Consider the following 25,415-nt stretch of genomic DNA (forward strand, 5'->3'; position numbering starts at 1 on the left):
CACTAGCCGGGAAAGAAACATTGCTGTGTGTTTGTTTGAGTGTGTTGGTGCCTTTAGTAGAGAGGGCTCGCATTTCAGCGGTCCATTCAGTACAGTGTGTAGACAGGTAGCCACAGATAAAACTACTAAATTTCTTTATAAAACAGTTAAACACCTTGTACTTTTATACATTATATGCTACAATATATTTATTGATTACAAGTATGAAAGTGGAAATAATTGCTACATAATCAATACAGTTGTACATATTTATTTTACAGATTTTAACACTTGTGTGTGTGTTCTGTTTTTATATTTTGTCCTCGTTTAATCTCAATGTCTTGTGGTTCGCTTTCGTTTGTGCGGAAAGTTTTAGCATCGATCTGAGGAGTGCTGCTATTTGTTCATTTTGTCATGGTGTGTGTGTGTTTGTGTAAATGCATGAGTGTATGAGCGCTGGACAGTGTTTGTTTGTTTGTTTTTTGTTGACATTATTATGACTAGACATTTCTTATTAAATACCATGGTAACACCATTTGATTGACATATGAGACTTTGCTGCCAAAAGCACTGCAAAACGCAGTTGGACATAACCCCAGAAATGCTCCGATTCAATGTAAACAGATGCGCAAGTATGGAACCCTCATGTTAATGCAGCTCATGCATTGGTCCCTCTCTGTCTTTCCAATGATTATATTGGTAATGACGCTTATTCTGTAATTACTGGGGTGCTACACATTTAGTTTAAATATAGAGCTGCACGATTTCGGATAAATTGAGAAACACATTTTTCTTTTTGAGCAGTCACATTTCTCCCATCATTATGAAACATAATATTTAACAAAAATAACAGGACATGTGCAAAAGGTTCTGCAGAAAAAAACCCGGTGCAGGCTTTTTTTCAACTGAGTAAAAGATTCAATGGGCTCAATCATACATCTGGCGCAATAAGGCGCAAAACGTGTTTGGCATGATTTGTTGATATTTTCGAACCAGCGCAACCGTAATTTTCATATTTTGCGCCATCTTGTTTAAATAGAAAATGCACCACTTTGTGGACTCATGGGTGTGCTGGTCTAAAATAGAGCTGTGTTAAAGTGCATCGTTGGTGCGTTGCTATTTTGAAGAACTGAAATAGGCCGCGCCATGGACCAACTTAAAGCAGGTTTAAAGTCCAGTGCAGAGCACGTTAGTTATGCGCCTGAGTGGGTTCACATTGCCTAATATACACAGCATGTACAGAAATACACAAATATATTCACATATGAAAAAATTAAAGGATTAAAATGTTACAAAAATTATTATTTTCTACATAAATATAAAAATCACTTCCTTCATGCCTCATCTCAGGGGGGTATCACTTTATTCATGCCAATTTTTAATTTTATAATAATATTATTATTATTTATTGTATAATAATTATCACCTGTCTGGTTTTGGAGACGTATGCATCACCACATGGGACATAAGAGTAGGACATGTGGATTTAACCACACGTGTGGTTTTTTTGATCACACTTCATTATTATTGTTAATTTATTCATTTGCTGGAGATTAGAAGTGAATTTAGAAACAGTTTTGAAACAAATCTTTGTGCTTAAACAAAATTAAATATGTAGGCTAATGGATGTCTTAAGTGGAGTGCATACAACACAGCTTCCTTATCCAAGTAAAGGAGTAAAGAGTAAAAGTAAAGTAAAGTAAAGAAAAAGTAAAGAGGCCGAATGAAGGAGGCTTGTTCTTTATCCTCATGCAGAAGGTCTGTCTAAAGGCTCATGCACACCGGGACGCTTTTCGTTTGTGTTTACCGTCAGCGTTTTACGAGACGTTTTTCCGGATTCAAACCCAAGCGATTTTCACTGGCGTCAAGAAGAGTATGGAAAATCACTCCTTGACGTTAGATGGTGCTACACAACTTTAAGCTTCTGACACCCCGCTTATAACACAGAAGAAGAGGAAGAGAGGAAGTTCACCCGCTTGTTATTAAAGTAACTGGTGACTTGAACAAGCATGGATGGTTCAAGTAGCAGCTCCAGCTCAAGCGATGAAGAAATGATTATTATTCACAGAGCAATAAGCAGCTCCACGGTCATATTGCCTCCGGGCATCTTGAGCTTGAGCGCCTCCAAGTGCTGTTTACTGTAACTTCATCAGTTCCGTGCACGTGCAAAAAAGTGCCAATCTGATTGGAGAAGGAAAAAAAAAAAAAAAAAAAAAAACAAGCATGAGGCTTTTTTTTTTTTTTTTTAAATGATGCTTTTGTGCCTGCTGTTTTGCACGTTGGTGTGCATGATCACATTGGCGCATTGGCATGAAACATCGTCAGAAAACGCGAACAAAAAGTGTCTCGGTGTGCACGGGCCTGAACTGTTTTTTCGCTAGTGAAGCATTCACTTTTTCCACTTACAAAGTCGTCATGTAAATAGCAAATGCACCATGGTGCAATACAACTGACTTTTACAAGGGAATGTGAGATGAGTCTCTGATTGGTTTAATGCACGTTATGCTTAAAACAAACCTAGAACTCATTAAGAGAATAAACACAACACTGTTACACCATGAGCCGAGGCCCCAGAGCGTATTTTTCGTCCTTAAAATAGCAAAAGTGGATTTGGACACGCCTTTAATGCCTTTGCACCATTCACTTTAGACTTTACATCTAGATTGTTAAAAATGAACCCAATTACTTACTTAAACAGACTTTAAAAATAATATTTTTACTCTGTTTTTATTACTGTAGACGTCAGTCATTGTTTATATCTGAACTGGCTATTATCCCAGTACTTCTGTTAAATTTAAATTAGCTTTTGTAACACAAAAAAAAGCAATACCGTGGGAGACTCAACAGAGATCTGAATGTCTGCTGTGATTATACTTGTCTAAAGTTTATTTAGAAAATGATTGCTTGGATGCTTGAACTGAGTTTGTAATTTCCACACAATTAATCGTGCAGCTCTATTTATCCTTGATTAAAAATGCGATACAAATCTATCCAAGCTTTTTTCATCATGGATTTGTATTGGACTGGGCCTAGGGATCAGTGTCCTGATTTAAGAAATATTGCTTCAAAAGTCACATAACTTCTGCTGAACTGCTTTTCTTCTGCTCCCCAGACATGCAGACACACACGTGTCGTCACACTCAGCAAATTGGCACTCAATCAATAGGCAGTAATTAGACCTCAAATGGATCTCTTCTACAAACTACGACAGTACCACACACCCCTCCATCATGTGTCTGGCCGCGTAAGTGAAGGTTTGACTTTTATGTGTGTACATGTCAGATTTTGTGTTTTATTGACTCGTTGTCTCCGCTCTGCATCCAACCTCACAAACCTCTAATGCAAAGATACATCTACAAAGTTCACCATGACACACACACACACACACCCGCGCACATACCCAATCACGCACACACGCACGCACACACACTTACACACATACTCTCTCTCTCTTCTGGAAAGTAAAAAAAAAAAATCGTCAGTCTAGTGGATGCCCAGGAAACAGCAGCATAACGGAGTAAATCTGGTCAGTAAAAACGCACAAGCCAAAGTCAAAGAGAGTTTATGATATGAAGAAAAGCCCCGCTATGATCTTTCAGCATCTCTTCAATCTTCACACATCGAGTTATGATCAATTCTGTGATCCATAGAAGGAAAAAGCAAGTCTATTCTCCTCTCTAACGGTTTATATTCAGAGTACGACCGCCACGATGCTCCAAAGGTTTCCAGTGTGTTTCAAAAAAGGTTGTAAACTCAGCAGCAGAGGTTATATTCGCAGCAGGTCAGGGAGAGTTCAGACTCAGACGGCTCTCCAATGTGTGTGTGTGTGTTCGGCTGCTGCTTTTATATGGCACATAAACACTGTGTGGACATTTCCTCCCGCTTCTCCGGAGAGATTTTGTCTATATCATTTTATTCTCTCAGCAAAACGCTCCGGCTTTGTCTTTCTTAAATCTCTTCACTCAAAGGCCACTTCTCTAATTCCCCCCAAAACTCCCATTTGTCTTTCCCATGCAATAAAAAAGAAAGAAAAAGAAAACGAAAAGATTTCTGTCTTTCTCAGTTATATCTTTTTCACTCCCTACCCTCTGTTTTGCTCTATATGCCTCGGTCAGATAGCAGTGTCCCACACCACAGCCTGTGGCCTCTGGCAGGGCGGCGTTCCTGTCTTGCGGGGCTCCGGCGTCCTCCTCCAGCTGGGTAAAATAGGCATACTGTCCTGCTTACATAAGCTCTTATCTGGCCGGCGATGAGCCTTAATCTCCTTACATAGGCAGCGCTTTCGTTCAATCACTTCCAGGAGTTTGCCATCACGCTGGGCCGGGGCTGCGGAGGAGCCGGCTGAGCCCCCACTGATAGGCACCTGTGCCTGCGCCGCCAGCTGAGCCAACTGCTGGAACTGAAGCTGGACCTGCTGCTGATGCTGGTACTGCTGCTGCCGGCTCAGAGACGGACTGCACGGAGCCTGAGACTGAACCTGCGATAGAGCGTGGATCTATAGGGGGAGACATTATGGTGGAAAGGAAAGAGAAAAAAAAAGATTTTAGAAGTGAAAGGTGATTGTTTGCTTTACAATAAGACACACTTCTAGAAATACACTACCTTTTACAGTTGTAGCTCTAATTATTAGAGCACCTGACAGATCTGAAAACGTTGACCTTTTTGTCCTCCAAAACATGATTTCACATAATGTTCATGAAACAAACAGATGGTTGCAAATGAAGATAAAGAGAGTCATACTTGTTAAAATGTGAACTGTAATATTTTGGTATGTCAACATTTGCAGCAATTACAACATCACATTTTTCTGGCACAGTACATTTCCTGAGAACTTGAACATTAATGCCAACTCTATGAGGAATTATGCCATGCATCCAAGAACTTTGAAGACAACAAACACTTAATGCACATCATTGAACATGTATTATACACATAGACATCGCCGTAGACCATTTCAATGTGGTCATGTCATTGACCCATGAACATTTCATGCTTTTTATCAAACTATTTCATAACTCTAACAAGAGGCAATTCAATCATAACATTATTTATTAACATGTGGCTCTTTTTGGATTCTTGGAAGCTACAGAAATTAAAAATGTAAAACAGAAAATACGGTGGGACCGTTTTTTCGTTTACATCCCTCAAAATGGTGTATACTGTATAACTGCCTAAACACAACTCTTTAAACTTCTGATTTTGACTGTAATGTAATGATGTGCTCCTCTTGTGAAGCTGCTTTGCAACAATACTTATTGTGAAAAGCACTATCCAAATAAACTTGGATTGAACTGAACAGTGACAAGAGCCTAGCTTGGAAAATGTCTCACAGTAAATCTCCTTATGACTGGTCTTTGGTTGTACAATTATTAACAGAAGGCATGGGGTAGTTTAAGATACTTACGGTATGATAACCTTGGATAAAAAATCAGTTTCACAGTATCACAATGTTATGATTACAACTCTAAAGTAAGTTCTATTTAAATGTCTGGGTATAAAAAAAAATAAAAAATTTTCCTCATTGAACACAAAATTGCACAGGTCCATAGCATGCTTACATGCACTGTAGGTGAATAAGTAATTTGTTTTTAAAATATTTTCTGAATCGTGTGCTGACCAGTAGCTTTTAGTGTGGACAGACCTTTGCTACTGGAGATACTGTTGCCCTAAACAATAATAAATGAAATAATATTTCACAACATGTAAAAACAAAAATACATACACTGCAGGAAAGGTATAATAGAAAATTTTAGAGGTTTTAAAACCGTGGGTTTCCAAACCATGTACAATTAAAAAAAAAAAAAAAAAAACTGCATTGGCGCCAGTGTGTAGTGATTATGGCGTCGACACATGCACTCAGGTGCTCATGGCAACCTGAGTTTGCTATGCCGATTCTTTCCCTCTCTCTGCTCCTCATGCTTTCCTGTCAGTTCTCTCTACTTTCCTTTCCAATTAAGGTGAAAACCCAGAAAAAAAATAATTATACAAAAAAACAAAAAACAACAACAACTAGAGCATCATAAATATGCCAAATATGTCGCCACCATTGTACAATATGGGTACTAATATGCACTCTTTAGGTACAAACACATACCTTTTAAAATTGTTCTGCCCCGGTACAGTCTTTCTACCTTTATATCTGAGAGAGTAAGCTGAGTTGGCTGGTTAGCATGGTAGAGGGTGTAACTACACCATCTGGCTGCCAAAACTGAGAGATGCACTGAGAGTCATCAGTGTAGTTTCAGTATTCTATTTATATTGTTACATGAAATACTCTATACGCATGGACATTAAATTGTATGCCTTTCTGGCTAACATTGTACTCAATTTTAAACTTAAAAGCTGCTAGAAAATGCACTTGCAACTTTATATGCACTAACATTTTATTGTTACCACGTTTATAATTATTGTTGCCTTTTTACCTTTTATCTCTTGCTATCGTTGTTGTTTTAGACAAATTGGACTGCACTGAAGGGAAGAGCAAACGTACATTTTTATTGCATTTTGTAAAATGACAATAAAGATTCTGATTCTACTTGATTCTGAATGGCCGATTACACCATTAAGTAGGTACTTTTCCCCTTATTAAAAACAGTACAAACTGATTACACTTGTTAATCCAGGTAAGTCAGCACTATGTGCTTGCAAGGAGCCTTTTTTCTTTAGTAAAACTCTGTGCTTGGCTCAAAGTTTCAAAATTGGTATTTATACACTGAACAGCTATTCAATAAGGTGTTAAAAAGCCCTTAAATGTCCATCCAATATAAATATGCTGATTTGGTGAAGTGAGAAAATAAAATATTTAGGCTTAAATTAATACAGTATTTGTATCTATAATTTTTTACAACAGAAGTAGCTGTGTAATAAGTGGTTGTTATTATATTATGTATTGGCATATTATTTAATATTCAACTAATTAAACAGATATTAGAAGAATTTAATGCTAACTTTAAATGTAGTTATTTTAAGTTATATTAATGATAATAAACTGTATTATTTTTATTATGCATTCATTCAAATTCCCTTAGCTTAGTACTAGGGTGTCCAAACTCAGTCCTGGAGGGCCAGTGTCCTGCTGAGTTTAGCTCCAACTTGCTTTAACACACCTGCCAGGAGTTTTCTAGTATACCTAATAAGAGCTTGATTAGCTTTTATTGAAAGCATTTAGTAGTAGTATATTATAGTACTTATTTCACAATTTTTTCACAATTTTTTAGGATAGATATTTTCAGCACAAATTGTTGGCCATGGTTCAGAGTAAAAAAAGACAGTTTTTAGTGCAAGTACAGTAAACAGCAGGCATCTTGTTCAACATAAAAAGAAAATGAAATCTACAAGGACAGTCCATTAATCTGCTCAGAATAACCCGTTTTATTCATTCCTTTTAAAAGTAAACTATTACCACGTTTGTAGTCAATGATGGATGAGCTGCACTCAAAAACAATTATAATTTTTTTGCTCGTTCAAACAACTCATTTCAAATGAGCTGAAACAACACAATTCTTGAGATTTCATTGAGACACCTTAACTTTTTTATGTTCAATCCACATAAATTTGTTAAAAGTGTTAAGTTAACTTAATCAATTTGTGTTGGGACAACATGAAGGAATTGTGTGGAACACTGCATTTTTGTGTGTGTTTTTTCCCCTGTATTAATGTGTTGCCAGTCATAACAATAATAACAGTAATCATATTTAAAAATGCACTTTTTTAAAGTTTTGCCAGTCGATTTGAATGTTATCACTCGAAAGAACATGCGTTATCAGCGGTTATCAGCTGATAGATATGGCTCAGTAGGGGCCTTCTGCGCCTACTGGTAGGCTCAGAAGACTGCTATCATCCATCCACATGGGTAATAGCAGGCGCAGAAGGCCCCTGCTGGCCCATATCTATCAGCTGATAACCACTGATAACGCATATTCAATCAAGTGATAACATTTGAAGCGGGTGATTTTAACACCAATAAGAATACAAAAACAGGATATGTTTTATTTCAGTGTCCTTGTTAGACTGTACATATTACTGAGTAATAATGACGAACAACATGTACTTGCAACAGGGTGAGTGTTTAGTCAAAAAACTACATCATGTTATTTATTGTAAATACTATAGTAAGTACATAACACGGGGACTGTAAAATAAAGTGTTATGTGTGCACTTCTTAGGGGGGTTTCTGGGTGTGTACTCTATGCTATATCAAAGAACACCAGCAGATAGCGGCATAACACCAATCCACATCCCATCCATCCCTCTGCTCTGAGAGAGAAGGTCATTTCAGCTCACAGAGTCAGTCTCTGTGACACACACACACAAACACACACGCACAATTACTGCGTCAGCATGTGAACTTTTGCCAAGAGACAACAGCACACCAGGGGAAAAGAACAGAGGCTTCTGTACAGCGGCTAACATTCAACAAGACTGAAAATGAAAGATCTGTTCTGCCATGTGCTGCCAGTCTCCCACCGGTCTCTCTAAAGCACAACCCACACGCCACTGGAGTTATAAGAACAGGAACATCCCAGTCTTTTAACACTGCTTCACATGTTAGCAGTCTCCCGTGTTACTCTTCATACGCTCAACAAACATACTAAACTCCCAAAATGGCTCTCCTACAAAGAGCTGACAGAGACAGTCAGAATCAAAGCCTGTCACCGACCGACGTGGAGAGACACCGGCAGCGCCACCGGCTTTGAGTTTGATCACTCACGTAGACAGTGTGTCTGCCTGCCTGCCTGCCACAGAACGACAAAATACACAACAACAAAAAATGCTCTTATACTTCTGCACCTGCTTTCTCCACCCATATGCTGCATCTGTCCCCCCTCTGCAATCCTGTCGCCTCTATTCTATGCTGCATTATTCTCCCCGTCTGTCTTTCCCTTTGCTGCATTTCTCTGGCTCCCTCCCGCTCTGTATTCATCCCCGTTTCCCTCTGCACTCATTGACCCTGCAGTGGAGGAGTGCAGTGCAGCTACAGACGTGTTTGGGTGGGGATGCTGGTGACTCAATGGGCTCCGCGATTTACCTAATGACTGTCTGGAACAGCAGCCACGGGGGCACAAAATGGAATGAAATTAGTTACAGATCACCTGCCGCAACTGTCAGGCTTGGTGTCAATTACACTAACGCATGGTAACCGGTTGAACGGAATTGAATTAATTACTACAGTGTGTCTTGCGTCGACTGGGGCTGAACAAGCCCATGCGATTTCAAAGCATTTCCAGAATACTTTGAACTGAAAAGCACAATATGCTAATGCACTCCAGTCTGGGGTTGTCTCGGTGTCAGGCAGCCGTACGAGGTGAATTAAAGGTCATTGCAACAGCATCCGCACTACAATAGGCAGACCCAGGAGAAATATGCTGACTTGCTTTTCACTTTTTTGGATGATTTGATGGAATGTGGTTAAGCAAAGTAAGATAACCCTAGGTTATTGTCATTCTAAACCCAGGCCCGTAGCCAAGGGGGTCCAAGCGGGATTCTAGTGTGACTTCATTTAATCAGTTTTGGCCAATGCAAACTATTTTTTTTCAAGACTCCAACATCCAGTTGTGCAAGAAAGCATCTGACATAAGCAAAACCATCTTTTGCCACTGCATGTTTTTTAAATAGAGAAAACATTTGACAAGTAACTTTTATTCTAAATGTTGGACCATATTAAAATCAATCTGAATACTATTTTGGCTATTGTTGTTATCCATGAATTTTCAAATGTACTTTTTCAAAAAAGGAGAGGCTAGAAAATTTGTGAAGCTCATTCATTCATTTTCTTTTCTGAAAATTATTTTTTTTTCTTTTCATATACATGAACCGCCAACTTATCCAGTACAAGTTTTATGCAGCTGGTGCCCTACTAGCTGCAACCCATCAATGGGAAACATCCATACACACTCATTTACACACATACACTAGTAAAAAAATGTTTTGCTTATCCAATTCACCTATCACATATCTTTGCACTTTTGGGGAATCCGGAGCACCCGGAGGAAACCCACGCGAACACGGGGAGAATGTGCAAACTCCACACAGAAATGCCAACTGACCCAGTCAAGGCTCGAACCAGCGACCTTCTTGCTGTGAGGCGACAGCGCTACCCACTGTGACAAGCTCTAAATTATTATTATTATTATTATTATTATTATGTTTTAAGTTTGTATTATTCAAATGGCCAAATTCTGACTAAGGAAAGTTATATTAAAAAATACTGGCCAGTATGTTATTTGCCTAATAAATTACAATAGGTTACAGTTTTTAATTTTAAACTTTTTTCTAATGATATATGATATAATAAATTTGTATTTTTAAAATAATTATTTGTCATATTTCTTTATTCCAAATATTTAAGGAATATTTCATATATTTTTGGTACATCAAAAAAGTGTGGTCATGATGACCATCCGACAAGCTAATTCAGCTAAAAATAGTACTTAACCCTCTACCGCATGGTGTTGCCATATGGCAACACGTTATTCATGTTCATTTCTCTGCCACTGTTTCTTTAAGACCAACATTCTAATTTTTTGGTTGGAAAGAGAAGACCTTAGCGTTTCCAATGATGTGCTTTGGTTTAGTACATGGAGTGTTTTTCTGTGGCACGATTTCTGCCAGACTGGCATTTATTGTGAGAAGATGCTGAATGCAAATGTAAATGTCAATAAAAACAAAGGATCAAATTATATCAGATCTTCAAAAAAATCAGAAATACCAGTAAGTTATGATGACATATTCACAACTCACAAATATTCACAAAAGTTTTTATCAAATTTTTTTTTTGTAAATCGATCAAATGTATGTGCTGCCAAATGGCAACACTGTCCAATAGTGGAATGTGCAATATTGCAATAGCTTAGCTAGCTAACAAGGTCAGCTGTGAACTTTTAAGTTGTAACAATAACTACATGAACGCTAGTAGTATAATGTTGATTAGTCAAATGTTAATGGCATTTGCATTATGGATAAAATAAAATTTTATTGGCAATACTACTTTAGATTCGATATAAATACAGGAAACAGTGTATTAGTGAGGAGGATCACCATGTTCTATGGTAAGTGAAAGTAGAAAAAGTCAGAACTGGCTCTTCCTGCAGATGAAAGTGAGGGTGAAATGGGTTTTAGTGACCATGAGAATGATGTAGACTGGACATTTTATAAGAGCAGTGATGCAGACAGTTCAGGTAAGTTAGCTCAGAGGCATATAAAGTAGTAAAGTGTATGGTATAATATAAAAACATTGTTAGCTAGTAGCTACATTATTCGGATGCATCTGGATGTATTAGACTTGTTTTTTATTTGTTATAATATTTACTGGAGAAAATAGTTATATTTACTGTATGTTATATACATGATAATACATTATTATGATTGTTTTCAATAATATTCAGCAAAAAAGAATGTAATAAATGAAAGCTGTTGGAATATCAGTTGTTGGAAAGTATGAATAAGGTGTTATTAATAAGTTCTGTGTTATAGCTTATAATACTACAACACCAATTAAATCATTTCAAACAATAAACTTATTAATTATAAGGAAAATTCTAAATTAGAAGAAATGTCTATGTTGGATCCACTGCTGGATGTTGTTGCCATATGGCAACATATCATAAAGTACCTTTAAAAAAGGTTTTTTTAAAAAAGGCAAAATTCTTTTTACAGCACTTCAAGTTAAGCTATTCTAAGAAAAGAAAAACAGTCTAATATACATATTCTATAGATTTATCATAATGTGTGCAGCAAAGAATTAAAATGTCACTAAATGCAGTATTTAAATCACATGATAAAATAGAAAATGAGGTGAATAACTGCAAAAAGCTCCACTTTTTGAGAAAAAAAAGAACCACCCCTTTCACCAGGCTGGCAACTGGTCTGAAACCCCACTGTTATTGTAATTGTACATTGAATTCTAAACTGAAAAGTGCACAGACCTTTACCCAGGTTAATAAAATGCTGCACTGGAATAGAGCAAGCACAGTTTTTGCACTGTTAACCCCACATTGCATTGGCAAATATCTACAGATCCTTTACCAACAACCATCAGCCAATCGCAGGTCTTCTATTCACGTTTTGGACAGTTATAGATATATATATGTATACAGCCAAAAAGATCCTTAGTGTTTGAGTAGAAAATGTTAAACAGTGACAAAATGTGTACAAGTAGCAGTAAAAAGATATAGATTAGAAGCTAAACATGCATGTTTAGTAATGTACAGTGTAACAGGTCAGAATAAATACACAGGACTAGGCTAATTATTTACCTTGGGTAATGTATGAGCAGTGAGAGCATGAAGCACACTAAGTTTAGAGGCAGGTATAGAAACTCTGTTACCTTTGCTTCAGCAAATTTCCCAACAACATTCATTTATTCATTTTTCTTCAGCTAAGTCCCTTTATTGATCAGGAATCGCCACAGCGGATTGAACCGCCAACTTATCCAGCATATATTTTACACAGCGCACACACTCTTACATTCACACACATACACTACGGCCAATTTAGTTTATTCAATTCACCTACAGCGCATGTCTTTGGACTGTGAGGGAAACCAGAGCACCCGGAGGAAACCCATGCAAACACGGGGAGAAGATGCAAACTCCACACAGAAATGCCAACTCACCCAGCCGAGGCTTGAAACAGTGACCTTCTTGTTGTGAGACAACAGTGCTAACGACAGAGCCACCATGTTGCCCCTCCCACCCCCCAACCCCCCAATTAAATGATCAATGCATTGAAAAATTAGACACACTTTTAAGTTGACTCTGTTGAAATAATCTTCGCAATGTTCAAAACTGGTTTGCGTATCAGTTGGAATGATTTGTTTATTTCCCTGCATGCACTGACTTGACTTCTCAGTTATAACAGGTCATTTAAGAACACAAGAAACATGAAGAGCAGCCTTTCACCTAGTGACCTGAAACCAAATTTGAAGATGCATCCTTTTTGTCAAGGAGGATTTTTTAATAGCTGAACCTCATGTATGCTGTCTATAAAGATTCTTCAGATGTACATTTCATTTCATACATATTTTACAAACAGACTACTGCACTGACATTGCACAATAACACTACTACAATGTTTTCGTACATTTTTTACATTCAATCACTGTTTTCAGACTATGGGAGAGTGTGAAATTTCTCAGGAGTTCTCAGTGCTCTCAGTGCTGGGTTGTGGCTGGAAGGGCGTCCACCGCATAAAACATATGCATATGAACACATATAAACAATAATAGGTGGTTCATTCTGCTGTGAAGACCCCTGATACATTATTAATTAAGCTGAAGGAAAGTGAGAAAGTATTCACAGAGTATTTGTGGGTATTCTTCAGCTTATTAGTGTTGTAAAGGTGTTGCTTAGACACAGATACACACGCTTATATATACAGTTGAAGTTAGAATTATTAGCCCCCATGTTTATGTTTCCCCCAATTTCTGTGTAACGGAGAGCAGATTTTTTTTCAACACATTTCTAAACATAATAGTTTTAACAACTTATTTCTAAAAACTGATTTGTTTTATCTTTGCCATGAAGACAGTAAATAATATTTGACTAGATATTTTTCAAGACACTTCTATACAGCTAATTGTGACATTTAAGGCTTAACTAGGTTAATTAGGTTAACTAGGCAGGTTAGGGTAATTAGACAATTTACTGTATAATGATGGTTTGTTCTGTAGACTATAAAAAAAAAAAATCTAACTTAAAGGGGCTAATAATTTTGGCCTTAAAATGGTGTTTGAAAAAGTAAAAATTGCTTTTATTCTAGCCAAAATAAAACAAATAAGACTTTCTCCAGAAGAAAAAAATATTATCAGACATACTGTGAAAATTTCCTTGCACTGTTAAACCTCATTTAGGAAATATTTCTAAAAGAAAAAAAAAAAACAAAGGAGGGCTAATAATTCTGACTTCAACTGTGTGTGTTTCTGTGTATAGATCTAATAATATACATTTGATTAGTAGCGTCATAAGTGCTTCTTTCAACAAAAGTGTTTTCACGCCTTTCTTTTTGTGATGCCATTGTTTCCCTTGTGTATGTAGTTATTAATTATTAATGTAGTTACTGTATTAAATGTAGCATACGTCATTTAAGGAGCCATAGAATGAAAAACTGTATATACTTCAGCAGAGTTTTCTCTAGGATTTTTTCCAGCTGTGGCAGCAGGCCTTTTTTACTCAGATCTACCAACTACCTGTGGAGTTATTTCAATGACAAATGTGGTAAGCGCATTATTACAATTCGAGATCGCATTTATGTAATAGCCTACGAGCATGCGAATCTCTTTGCTTGTGCACCGATTTCCTCTGCTTGTGCACAAAACTTCTTGCACGCCCTCAAATTTACGCTGCTCAAGCACAGATCTTCTTGTGCGCTCTCAAATAAACGCTGCTGAAGCGCGATTTAGTGTGATTATGTAACAAGTATGTCTCCAACATTTATTAGATTTGCTAGGAATATTTATGAATGGAACCAATAGACCTACAGAGCGGTATTAATGCGTCCTGAAGTAAAGTGAAACGCCTATACGTCGTGTTTGCTTGCCTCACACATCAAGCACCTGTCAGTCAGCCAGTCAGTCAGTCAGCATGCAACTTTAAAGGGTTAAACAAAAAGCGCACAGCACTACTACGGTTACAGCTCTGTTTGAATTCACTTTACCTTTTAATTTGTTTTGGTGAGATTAAAAAAAAACATGACAATGTTTTGAATGAGAAGCTGCAATCTAGCCGTGGTGGGATGAATTTAGGCGTGGTGCCCTGCCTTGGAAGAATGAATGTAGCGGAAACCCAGACTTATGCATAGTTAAATATTAAGAGTAGAGTTGCATGTGCGTGTCATTGACATATTGCAGGGCTCAATTCTTTGCTCATTATTAAGTAAATCTCGTTAAAACAAAAAGACCTCTGAAAAGTATTTAAATCAGAGCATAACACCGACTGATAAGTAACCATCGAGACTGTTAAGCATGTTCATATGCATGCTTAGCAATGTTACTTGGCCAGTGTTTCCTAGTGAGATTGTAACAGTGATAGAAATGTTTCCCTTATGTTCTAAGTTTAACCTCTTAAGGCCCAAGGTTTTTTACATGCATTTTTTATTTCTCTTTGCTATTTGGGCTTATTGGAACCAAATTAGAATAAAAACCTAAGTATTGTCTTTTGACATGATGTACTTTTAGAGAAAAATTATGTCCACATATGTGGATTTGTGGTCCAAATTTACATAAAACACCTGACTGTTTTTTACCAAAGAGTTAAAAATTTTTTTCCTATTTTGGACAGTTAAAACAGTGTTTGTGACATTTCATATGCTGCAAAACAGTTGCAGGATGACACTGTATGTCTGTAACAAAATATAAAACATTAAAAGTATTTTAAATAGCCAGTTAAGAGGACACTCCAGCCCTAGGAGGTTAAAACAACTATTTACATTTCCTATGTATGTGGGACTCTTATTTTGGAAATGGCTTCTCATTTCATCTCATCTATCTCATCACAAAGAATGACAAATATAGATTTTAAATTTATTCAGTGAACCCCCCCTCCCCTCCTAAATTCTCTAAATTCCTCATTGAGGTTAAGGTCAACTAAGGTGCGTGAAAATCGATGTGTGTAAATGAAGCATTTTCGTGATTTAAGACAAATGAGTCTTGATGTCATCATCCTGTTAAACTAAACAAAAAAGTTATATATATTTTTTACTTTGTAAAAATAAAAAGCTACGAAAAGCATCAGCTGAGTTTAAAAGAACTGTTGCTTAACATTTATTAATGCAGAGTTACATTAACCACTGCATTTAAAGTCAGAGTAAAATCTAATTTTACAATGTTTATTTTGCTAGCACACATTGTTATTCTTTAAGTGAACAATCAATCTCTGCAAGTTAATTCACTTAAATAGGTTTGTTTTGCTTATCTTTAATCAAAATCTGACCATTTTTTTCTGCATTTACGGTGGGGGTCTTTCTCTGTTACACTCAATAATCCATTTGAGTTGGAAGTACATCAACATACTGAAATAAAAGTCTCAGCAACTTCCAATTCATGTTGACTTTAATAGCAGATTATACCCTTATGTGAGTCCATCTTTAATATTAAAAGGATAATTATGACGAATTGATCATTTCTTTTAATAGACCATTTTTATTAGTGTACTCTACCCACCACTGCCAGGAATACCTATTTCAAATGAGAAAAAGTGTTAAACATACCATGAATTAACAATACATTTTTTCATTAGGGCTATTCATGTGTTGGACTTTCATTGTATGAACAAAATAATTAAAAACAATCTTCAAAGTGCCTTCTCTGGTGTGTGGGCATAAAAAAGGGCATCTGGTCCAAAGCGATTTTGCAAGCTCAAATCCTAATGTGAGTGCATATTTATGTGGATGAGTGTGTTTAGGCAGAGGAAACAATACCATTAGGTGCGTAATAACTCTGTGAGTGTGTGTTTATGTGGAGTATGTGACAGTTTTAATAGTGCTGGAGTGTGTTACCTGGTTGAGTGCTTCTCTGGCCGGCAGACTGCTCTGTCTGTGTACGTCACCCCCTACTTGTCTCACTCCTGATGTGGATGAAGACCTGCCAAGGCGTCCCAACTCTATAAAAGGTCATAGGCACAGAGACAAGTCATCGTTTTGCACAGAGAAATCTCAAGAAATAAAATCTTTACATGTAAACGTATTATCAGTCAAATACTTCAATCACTACATAAACCATTTCTTAAAAAATATCAAAATTGGAATTTACATGGTGCAGTTCCTTTGGTATTTGAGGATACAAATGCAATATATCTATATTTAGAACATCAGGCCACCACTGAAGTCCAGCTATCATTCTTTACATTGAGAAAATTCAGGCTCACCTAAAAACGTTGTCTGGATGTATGCTTGTTTATAACACCAGTCACCTTCATTTGACAATAATTTGATGAATTATTGTTGCCTTGCTGTCACTAAACTCTGCTTTCAGTCTGCTTTCCACCCTACTTTCCACTTATAGCACAACATTAATTGCAGCAGGCAAAGAGTGCTGACGTCTGTGAATACGCTGCATTCTATGATGAGCCTTATTTGCATTGAAAGCAGGTGTGTTTGCATTGTAAAAATGGTACTGACTTGATTAAAATATGCAATGCACGACAGAGTGCATATATTGCTCCTTGGTTAAGTTGGACTGTAGGTGGTATTTTATTTCAATCTATGATGTGCACTGCAATACAATAAGCTTCAAGGCTTTGGGCAATTTTCTACAGTATCATAGCATTTAGTTCAATCGTATATGCCATATATCCAATAATTTTATTTCAAATTAGTAAAAAAAAAAAAAAAAAAATATATATATATATATATATATATATATATATATATATATATATATATATATATATATATATATGTGTGTGTGTGTGTGTGTGTGTGTGTGTGTATATAATATTTTTATAAACTACTTTGAAATAAAAATATCACGGTATTTATTTTAGGAAAGAGTTAAAATATTTTGGAAGAGTAAACATGTCAAGCTAAATAATTAAAATAAATCATTGACTTCTGCTGTCTTTATTAGTTTCAAAACCACTGATTTCTTTACTACACATAAGACCTTGAAACCGGTTATCGTCCCATGACTAATATATATATATATATATATATATATATATATATATATATATATATATATATAGATAGATAGATAGATAGATAGATAGATAGATAGATAGATAGATAGATAGATAGATAGATAGATAGATAGATAGATAGATAGATAGATAGATAGATAGATAGATAGATAGATAGATAGATAGATAGATAGATAGATAGATAGATAGATAGATAGATAGATAGATAGATAGATAGATAGATAGATAGATAGATAGATAGATACGATGAGTTCAGATGCAAAAACCTCTAAGTGCCATTGGAAATTTTCTTCTAAAATGACCATTTTTCTGATACTCCTACATTTGTGTTCACTAATTTCACATGAAAGGCAATGAAAATAATAAATTGACATAAAAGAGAAATTACTTAACTCATAAATAATTATAAATAGAGGAAAAAAAAGTCATTTTAGGAGAAAAATTCAAATGGCACTTAGAGATTTTTGCATCTGAACTCTTCATATACTGTATATATGATTTTTCTTTTCTTTTATGAAATGCAGTTTTTAAAACTTCAGTCCACACTGATCCTACAACACACTAGCATCAATTTTCAGCACATACATCACTGACCTATTCAATTGTTTATGAGCCGTAAGTCTACAAATGTTTTATCTCTTAAACATGCTTGATCTCTATCCAGAGTTTAAACTACTGAGGTCATTGCAGAAGGCCTGTGCTAATGTCATTTGAGTTGGATCCCACCTCCATTGCGACATGCTGGGAAGGTTTGGCAGGGTAAGGGCAGTCCCGCTCGAATCAGCCCTCTCAACCCTGGTGGTCCATCCGCCCCAGCCAAACTCTCGCTGTGTCTCCCTGTTGCCCGCACAGGTATTCCAGAGTGTCCACTACTCCGCATGGCTCCTAGGTCATCCCTCTCTCTCCTCAACAGAGCGTCTGCACTGCCGTTCCACACACTTCCATCCTCCTCTACAAGCCATTGGAGAGAAAAACACAATTAATCCTACAATAGTACCACAGAAAGAGAATCCCCCATAATCATTCCACCCTCCCTTCCAACCATAACTCACTCTCTGTATCTCGGCTCCCATGACTGAATGATAATTTCCGATGCATGGGCCAGTAAGCCTGTTCCTCCGTGAGCCCTAAGGCAGCTGCACTATCCCATGGAAGGAATCCGGCCTTGGCCTGCAACGCCTGTGCTGCAGATCCTGTTTTACAATGATCAGCATGCAAAGATGGCAACTGAGAGCATCCACGCAAGCTATCATAGGCGGGCGGCCGGCGGAAGCCGACCGAAGGGTAGGTCCAGAGCAGGGGGCTGTCCGAGGGTGGAGGTTTGTAAGCAGGAAGGCCATGAGATAAATGCGGAGTGTGTGACCGCTGCATGTGAGAGCGAGAAGGCGGCCGCTGAGAGGAGGAAGAAGAGCAGGGTGGCGTGGCTGCCGTGGATGATGATGGTTGACTCGGGGTTGGCGTAGTGCTTGTGCCGGTTTGAGAAGTGTGCGTGTATGAATTTGACGAGGCAGTCTCAGAATGATTGGATAATGGTGTGCTCAGGTCTCGATCTCGATCTCGATCACGATCACGATCTCGATCACGATCACGATCCCGATCCCGATCCCGATCTTTCTCCCTGTCCCTTTCTCTCTCGGATTTCTCAGATTTGAGCAAGAAGCTGACAGACTTGCCCTCTTTAGGCTGTGTTTGTGTTTGGGTGGAGGACTGCCCTGACCCCTTGCCTGTTGATGATGACTCTTTCTCTGGCTTGCGATAATGGTGATAATGGGAAGGTCTGTGGTGAGGGTGATGGTGATGATGGTGGTGGGAATACGGAGAAGAGGACTTTGAGGATGGAGGAAGGGGAGTGGAATGACTGCGGGCTCTAAGTCCCGGTGCCGGCCCCAGCTGTCCATCCCTCCTCTCCTTCTCTCGCTCCTTGTCGACTCCAGAGGACTCTTTTGAGGTGCTGGTTGAGCTCATGCTGGAGGAGGTGCTGGTAGATGACGGCAGGCTGGAGGCTGATTGAACACTGATTTTAGCCGAGCTGGACTTGTGTTGAGCCCCGACCCCACTTGAGGCAGCAGCGGGCTGGGGGAAAGCCAGAAGTGGAGGCTTGTGCTGGAGCAGATTGGGGAAGGGTGCAGGGATTTTACTGGAGCTGGGCTCGTGTTCAGACTTAGATCCTGGGAGCAGAAAGGGTGTAGGAGCACGGGGAGGGTGTGGCGAAGAGGAGAGGGCTTGAGGTACTGGTGTGGAGGATGCAGAGGAGCAAGATGAAGGCAGAGGAGATGAGTGAGAGATGGATACTGTCGCTTTAGGCTTTGAGGAGGAGCAGGCTGGAGAGGAGGAGGAAGGGCGCGGGAGCGAGGAAGAGGTGGAGGATGAAGAGGACGAGATGATGGAGGAGTGGTACGCTTTAGAGGACTTGACGCGCTCGTGTTTGAGGGGCAGTCGGCGATGGGCTTCTCGAGCAGTGTCGTCTGGTAGCGGGTACTTCATCTCTTCGTAAATGGCCTCTCCTTGGTCTGAATCAGAGTCCGGAGTGGTGGCAGAGGGCGTAAGCGGGTGAGGAGTCGGGGCACTGTGAGTTTCTCGGGTGAAGACCTGGCCCACCATTTCAATGTAAACTGGCTCATCATCGTTTCCTTCACCCCGTGGAGAGTGTTCTGAGCTCTGGAAGGGAAGAGGTGTGGTCGGTGGTGGAACTCGAGGAGGTGGTGGATCAAAGGAGAGCTGTGTGCTTGGACTCCTTTTGGGCTTCAAGGGAGGAACCTTACGTCCTGACATATCCCCTGAATCCGATTTCTTCATTGCTGTTTAAAAAGAGAAAATAACAAACAGGTTGATGAAACAAAAGAGAAGAGTCCTTTACAAGGACCACAATAGAAGTGTGCTAACCCTATATTAAAATAAACTTTAACCAAATTAAAAGGAATTGATTTCACCCTCCTTTTCACAATACATTTTCACAATAAAAGCTCAAACCCAGTTTATATTTTTTTCATTGGACATGGCAGTTCTCTCTAAAAAGGTCTCATTAATACAGTTAGCAAACATAACAGTGGACTATATTACTGTCTGTATTTATACATCATAACATTTTAAGAAAAAAATATCAGTTCCCTTTATTCATATGGGCATTTTTCATCAGCACACTGCTGACGGCATGTGTTTTATATTTAAATACAGAATAAATATGGATACACTGAGAGGCTATTTATAATTAAATATGTTTGCAACATACTGTATATTGCTTTAACCATGCTGAGTTAATTATTTAATGCATTTATAAAATCTGTGCAAATATTAAAGCATAAATGATTCAGATTTCTAACTGTCTAAATAAAGTGAGGTCCCAATTGTTCAGTGCAATTAAAGCAACATCACAAAGCCATTACATGTAGCCCTTTTCACCTATTCTTTTTCTCACAATTAATCAAAAAATGGTACAGAAACACAAAGGCAAAGCTGCTTTCATAGATATTTATCTAATGAAAAAGTTATTTCTTGAGCGAGGAAATAGCATTCATTATGTATTTCAATCGTCTTGCAGAATAAAGGAACAAATTACACTTTCAGAATGGAGAATATTTAAAGTAATGTTTGATTTAAATCAATTCCTTAACAGTTTATTTAAAAATGCATCTGAATGACTCACAAATATGCTGTCAAGAAGCAATGGATGGTTTAAAACTATCTTATGATTTAGTACAGTGGTTCTCAACTGGTTCGCCATGGGACCCACATTTTTACATGGCCATCAAGCCGCGACCCAAATTTTTAGAAACTTTAATATAATTTTAGGAATTATAATTCATTTGTATTTATTTGTTAACATACACAAGTAGTGACAGATAAACCATAAGAAAATTACCAAGACTTACAAATAATTATTACTTTATGTCATTTAACAAAATGTATCATATTATAGTACTATTACAAAGTGAAGGGTATGGAAACAGTGGTTAGGGTAAGGAAAAGTTCAGTTATCATTAACTAAACTAAACTGTTAAAACATTTACATTTACATTTAGTCATTTAGCAGACGCTTTTATCCAAAGCGACTTACAAATGAGGACAAGGAAGCAATTTACACAACTATAAGAGCAAAAATGAGTAAGTGCTGTAGGCAAGTTTAAGGTATGTAAAGTGTAAGAAGCACAACATTAGTCATTTTTATTTTTTTTGTAATACAGTTAGCAGTAGAACCAGAGAGGCAATTGCAGACTAGGAAGGAAAGTGGAGACTCAATAGTTGAGTTTTTAATCGTTTCTTGAAGACAGCGAGTGACTCTGCCGTTCTGATGCAGTTAGGGAGTTTGAACGCAAGAGTTCGGGAAAGTGATTTCTTCCCTCTTTGGGATGGAACCACGAGGCGACGTTCATTCACAGAACGCAAGTTTCTGGAGGGCAGATAAATCTGCAGAAGTGAGAGCAGATAAGAAAGAGCAAAGCCAGAAGTTGCTTTGTAAGCAAACACCAGAGCTTTGAATTTGATGCAAGCAGCAACTGGCAGCCAGTGCAAACGGATGAGTAGCGGAGTGACATGTGCTCTTTTAGTCAAAAAACAAAACAAAAACATTAACACTGATCCAGTTGAACAGAACAAACCAGCAAATTAAAGTAAAGTGATTAAAATAATCATTAGCATTTTTATAATAATCACCAGTTTGCTCTACTGCTATTGTGTGGGCTTTCTTGGCCTTTGCTACACGGTGAGCACAGTAAGATGCTAAGAGTGCCTGTACTTAAAGATGTATCATAAAGATGTTAGGCTCTTTTGTGATGCCCTCAGCTATTGGAGTCATCTTTGAAAATAGTCCACAGGTTTGTCCTTGCAACTGGGATGTTTGGTTTCTAAAAAACCCATCAGTTGAGAAACACTGTTTTAGGATATCTAGTTATGATTAAGTACTAGATTAAGTTAATATTTCTTTGAAAATAATTAAATAATTCAGCTTTCTTGTTTAGCAATAAGTAGAGTCAGACAGAATCTGCGAATATTTTTTTGCTATTTCTGCTGAGGATTTTGTAAAAAATCTGCAGATTTATGCAGAATCATTTTTGCAGTATCATAACTAAAAACTAATTTACTAAATTTACTAAAACTATTTACTAAAACTATTTACTAAAAATAAATTTTTTACTTTTATTTAATGTTTACAATGCAAATCCATCTCGATCCACTCTTTTGGTTAGCAAAGCAAATCTATCATAAAATATATCTACTAAAGGACAGAAAATATTACTTTAAAAACTGTATTGCAAATAAATCAAATGAACACTTTCATATTAGTGAATATTATTACTGAAATCATTTCAAAATTGAATATTACATGCAAGTTCACAGAAAAAAATAAATAGACTCAATAATGGGCAAAAAATCTGCGTAAATCCGTTTGGGCCTAGCAATAAGCAACATGACAGTTAGGAATATTTGTGTAACATTTTGTTAAAAATTCTATTCTTCTTTATATTGTTGATTTGATTTTTTTTTTTTGAACAAAAATCCTTCACTTAAAACATATCTTTAAACAAAATACATTTCATCATGATCGAAATGAAGTAGTGTGAAGCACACACTTATTATTTCCCCCACCCCATTATCACATCTTTCCACATCATTCGTCTATTACTTCAACTTATTTCTTCTTTTGACATGAGACATATGTTATGCTTTTTTGCATCTTTTCCATATTATGCAAATGTTGAATTCTCCATTTTTACATTTCCTTTTTATAACATAGACCAAAAACATACATGGTGCTAAACAGCTATTAACTGAAATTTCATCATATCTTGATTTTTTTAACAAACACCTCTATTCATCAACATATTCCTTTAATAACACATTTTTTTTGTATATTTACAATCACCTCTACTAATCAGTATACTCCTTTAATGATATATTTCACTACAACATTTTAAATTGATTACTATACTGACATTGTTTTAAAATCAGTTCAAGAATGTTTCATAATTTCACACTTTTTTTAAATCCATAATTTAATCCTAAACATAAGAATAAACAAAAAATGACCCTATGATGTTGCATGTGAGGCAGATGGATCCTTACAACAGCTTATGAGAGCTGAGAGAATCAGTCATATTTGATATGTTACTACTTTTAACAAAAATGAAACTCACCATTCCGCTTCTCGGGGTGTTTGGGTGGGTGATTGGGAGGTGGAGGTGGCGGAGTGTCAGGAGGCGCATGGACCCCGCGGGAGGAATGTTCCTGCTGGGGTGTGGAGCTCAGACGAGTATTAGGGTGTCGTTTAGGCTTGGCTGGGGGGCAGCGGGATGAATTAGACTGGTTTTGGGGGTCTGAGTCTGGATAGTATCCATTCTCCAGCTCCTCTCCTTCACCGGTGCCCACAGCATGGCAGGACTGAGAGCGTGGGGCCATGGCGGCCGCACAAGAGTGAGGCGACAAGTCCTGGGACGCCGGCATCGTCATAAATCCCATTCGGAAATGACGCCGAAACGATGCCAGATCCCGAACCTTCCCAACCGTTGCAGAGGAGGCATCTTTATAATTGGAGCTATGGGAGACGGGAGAGAGAAAGTTCGGGGAATGAAAGATGGTATCGGAAATTGAGGGAAAAAGGAATTATTTTTCAGTGGAAAGATTCTTTATGAGATCAGAATGATAAATTTGTTTCTGGTTGCGCTGTAGGCCTCCCACATCTCCTCTTTTCTCTTCCTCTCTCCTCATTTCGACTGATAAAGGCTCTATTAATAGCTCACAGTCAATTTCATTTTTGTCTCAACAGCACCGCTATACACTCTCCTCTGCTCATTTCCGGAGTTAAAGCATTCCCCCTACTATTGCACAGTCACACGGACCAATAGTCACTAAAACACAGCTCTAATCTTCTTCTTCCATTGACTTACATCATTTTTAAACTGCACTCTTAAAAATAAAGGTGCCAGAGACAACAATAAAAAGGGTTTTTATGGTGATGCTGCAGAATAACCTGTTTTAGTTGACCTTTTAGTCCCTCAAATAATCTTTCTATAACAGAATTGAGAACTATTTCATAATCTAAGAGTAAGTTCATATTGATTTTGTTTTCTAACTCTACACCAAACCCTCACAAACATATTTTGGATGTTTAGATTTTGATTAAACCCATATTAAATATGACTATTAAGCTATTATGTTGTGGTTCCCACAATGTAGATAATTTAAGGTTTTACCATCCTTGTGGGGACATTTGATTCCTGCAATCTAAGCAAACCAGACCACACACACATAAAGGATGAATGATGAGAGAGGAAGCAGTTCATGCCAGCCTGTGAGAGACCCACCAGCCTCCCTCACCCTCCCATCCTTCTCTATACTCTACTATTGTCCTCAGCTTCCCTTCCTTTTTCCTCATTCTTCCATTGTTTCTTTCTGATCTTCTTTAATTCAATTGGAATAAAAGCGACAGTTCACCCTTTCTGTTTATAAAATGCATGCTAAAAATCCTACTGTTAACGATTTATCATAAAAACACTTATCTTTCACTTTAAGAGCCCCTATTATGGGTTTTTGAAAATGACTTTCCATACAGTGTGTAACACAGCTCTAAGTGAATGAAAACATCCAGCTGAGGGTTAAATCTGAAAGTGCACCTTGTTTAAAAATATAGATTTTTTAATAAAAGATTCGACTCAGAGTCGTTTAAATGATTCATCATTTATCCAGATTTTTTGCTTGTTCTTTTCGACGTCAACACAAAACAATACCAAATATGAATTGCCGGATCTGGTAAAACGTGAACGAGCCTTTCCCTTCAAACACAAGCAGAGTGCCGGTGTGTATAGGATT

General features: G+C 37.5%; 1 protein-coding gene across 2 annotated transcripts in view; it reads right to left on the reverse strand.

The window, feature by feature from the left end:
* Nucleotides 1-1,915: 1,915 nt before the first annotated feature.
* nyap1 (neuronal tyrosine phosphorylated phosphoinositide-3-kinase adaptor 1) overlaps nucleotides 1,916-25,415 on the reverse strand; it is a 79,336-nt gene continuing 55,836 nt past the window's right edge. For both annotated transcript variants that reach the window (XM_073951156.1, XM_005165381.6), the window contains exons 3-7: nucleotides 23,744-24,141; nucleotides 18,665-20,410; nucleotides 18,339-18,563; nucleotides 16,471-16,574; nucleotides 1,916-4,474 (exon numbers count right to left, since the gene is read on the reverse strand). In XM_073951156.1, the coding sequence (XP_073807257.1) occupies nucleotides 4,091-4,474; nucleotides 16,471-16,574; nucleotides 18,339-18,563; nucleotides 18,665-20,410; nucleotides 23,744-24,141 (2,857 nt within the window). In that variant the 3' untranslated portion in view covers nucleotides 1,916-4,090. The remainder of the gene's footprint in view (nucleotides 4,475-16,470; nucleotides 16,575-18,338; nucleotides 18,564-18,664; nucleotides 20,411-23,743; nucleotides 24,142-25,415) is intronic.

The sequence above is a fragment of the Danio rerio genome, chromosome 5 (assembly GCF_049306965.1).
Source record: "Danio rerio strain Tuebingen ecotype United States chromosome 5, GRCz12tu, whole genome shotgun sequence".
Taxonomy (NCBI): domain Eukaryota; kingdom Metazoa; phylum Chordata; class Actinopteri; order Cypriniformes; family Danionidae; genus Danio; species Danio rerio.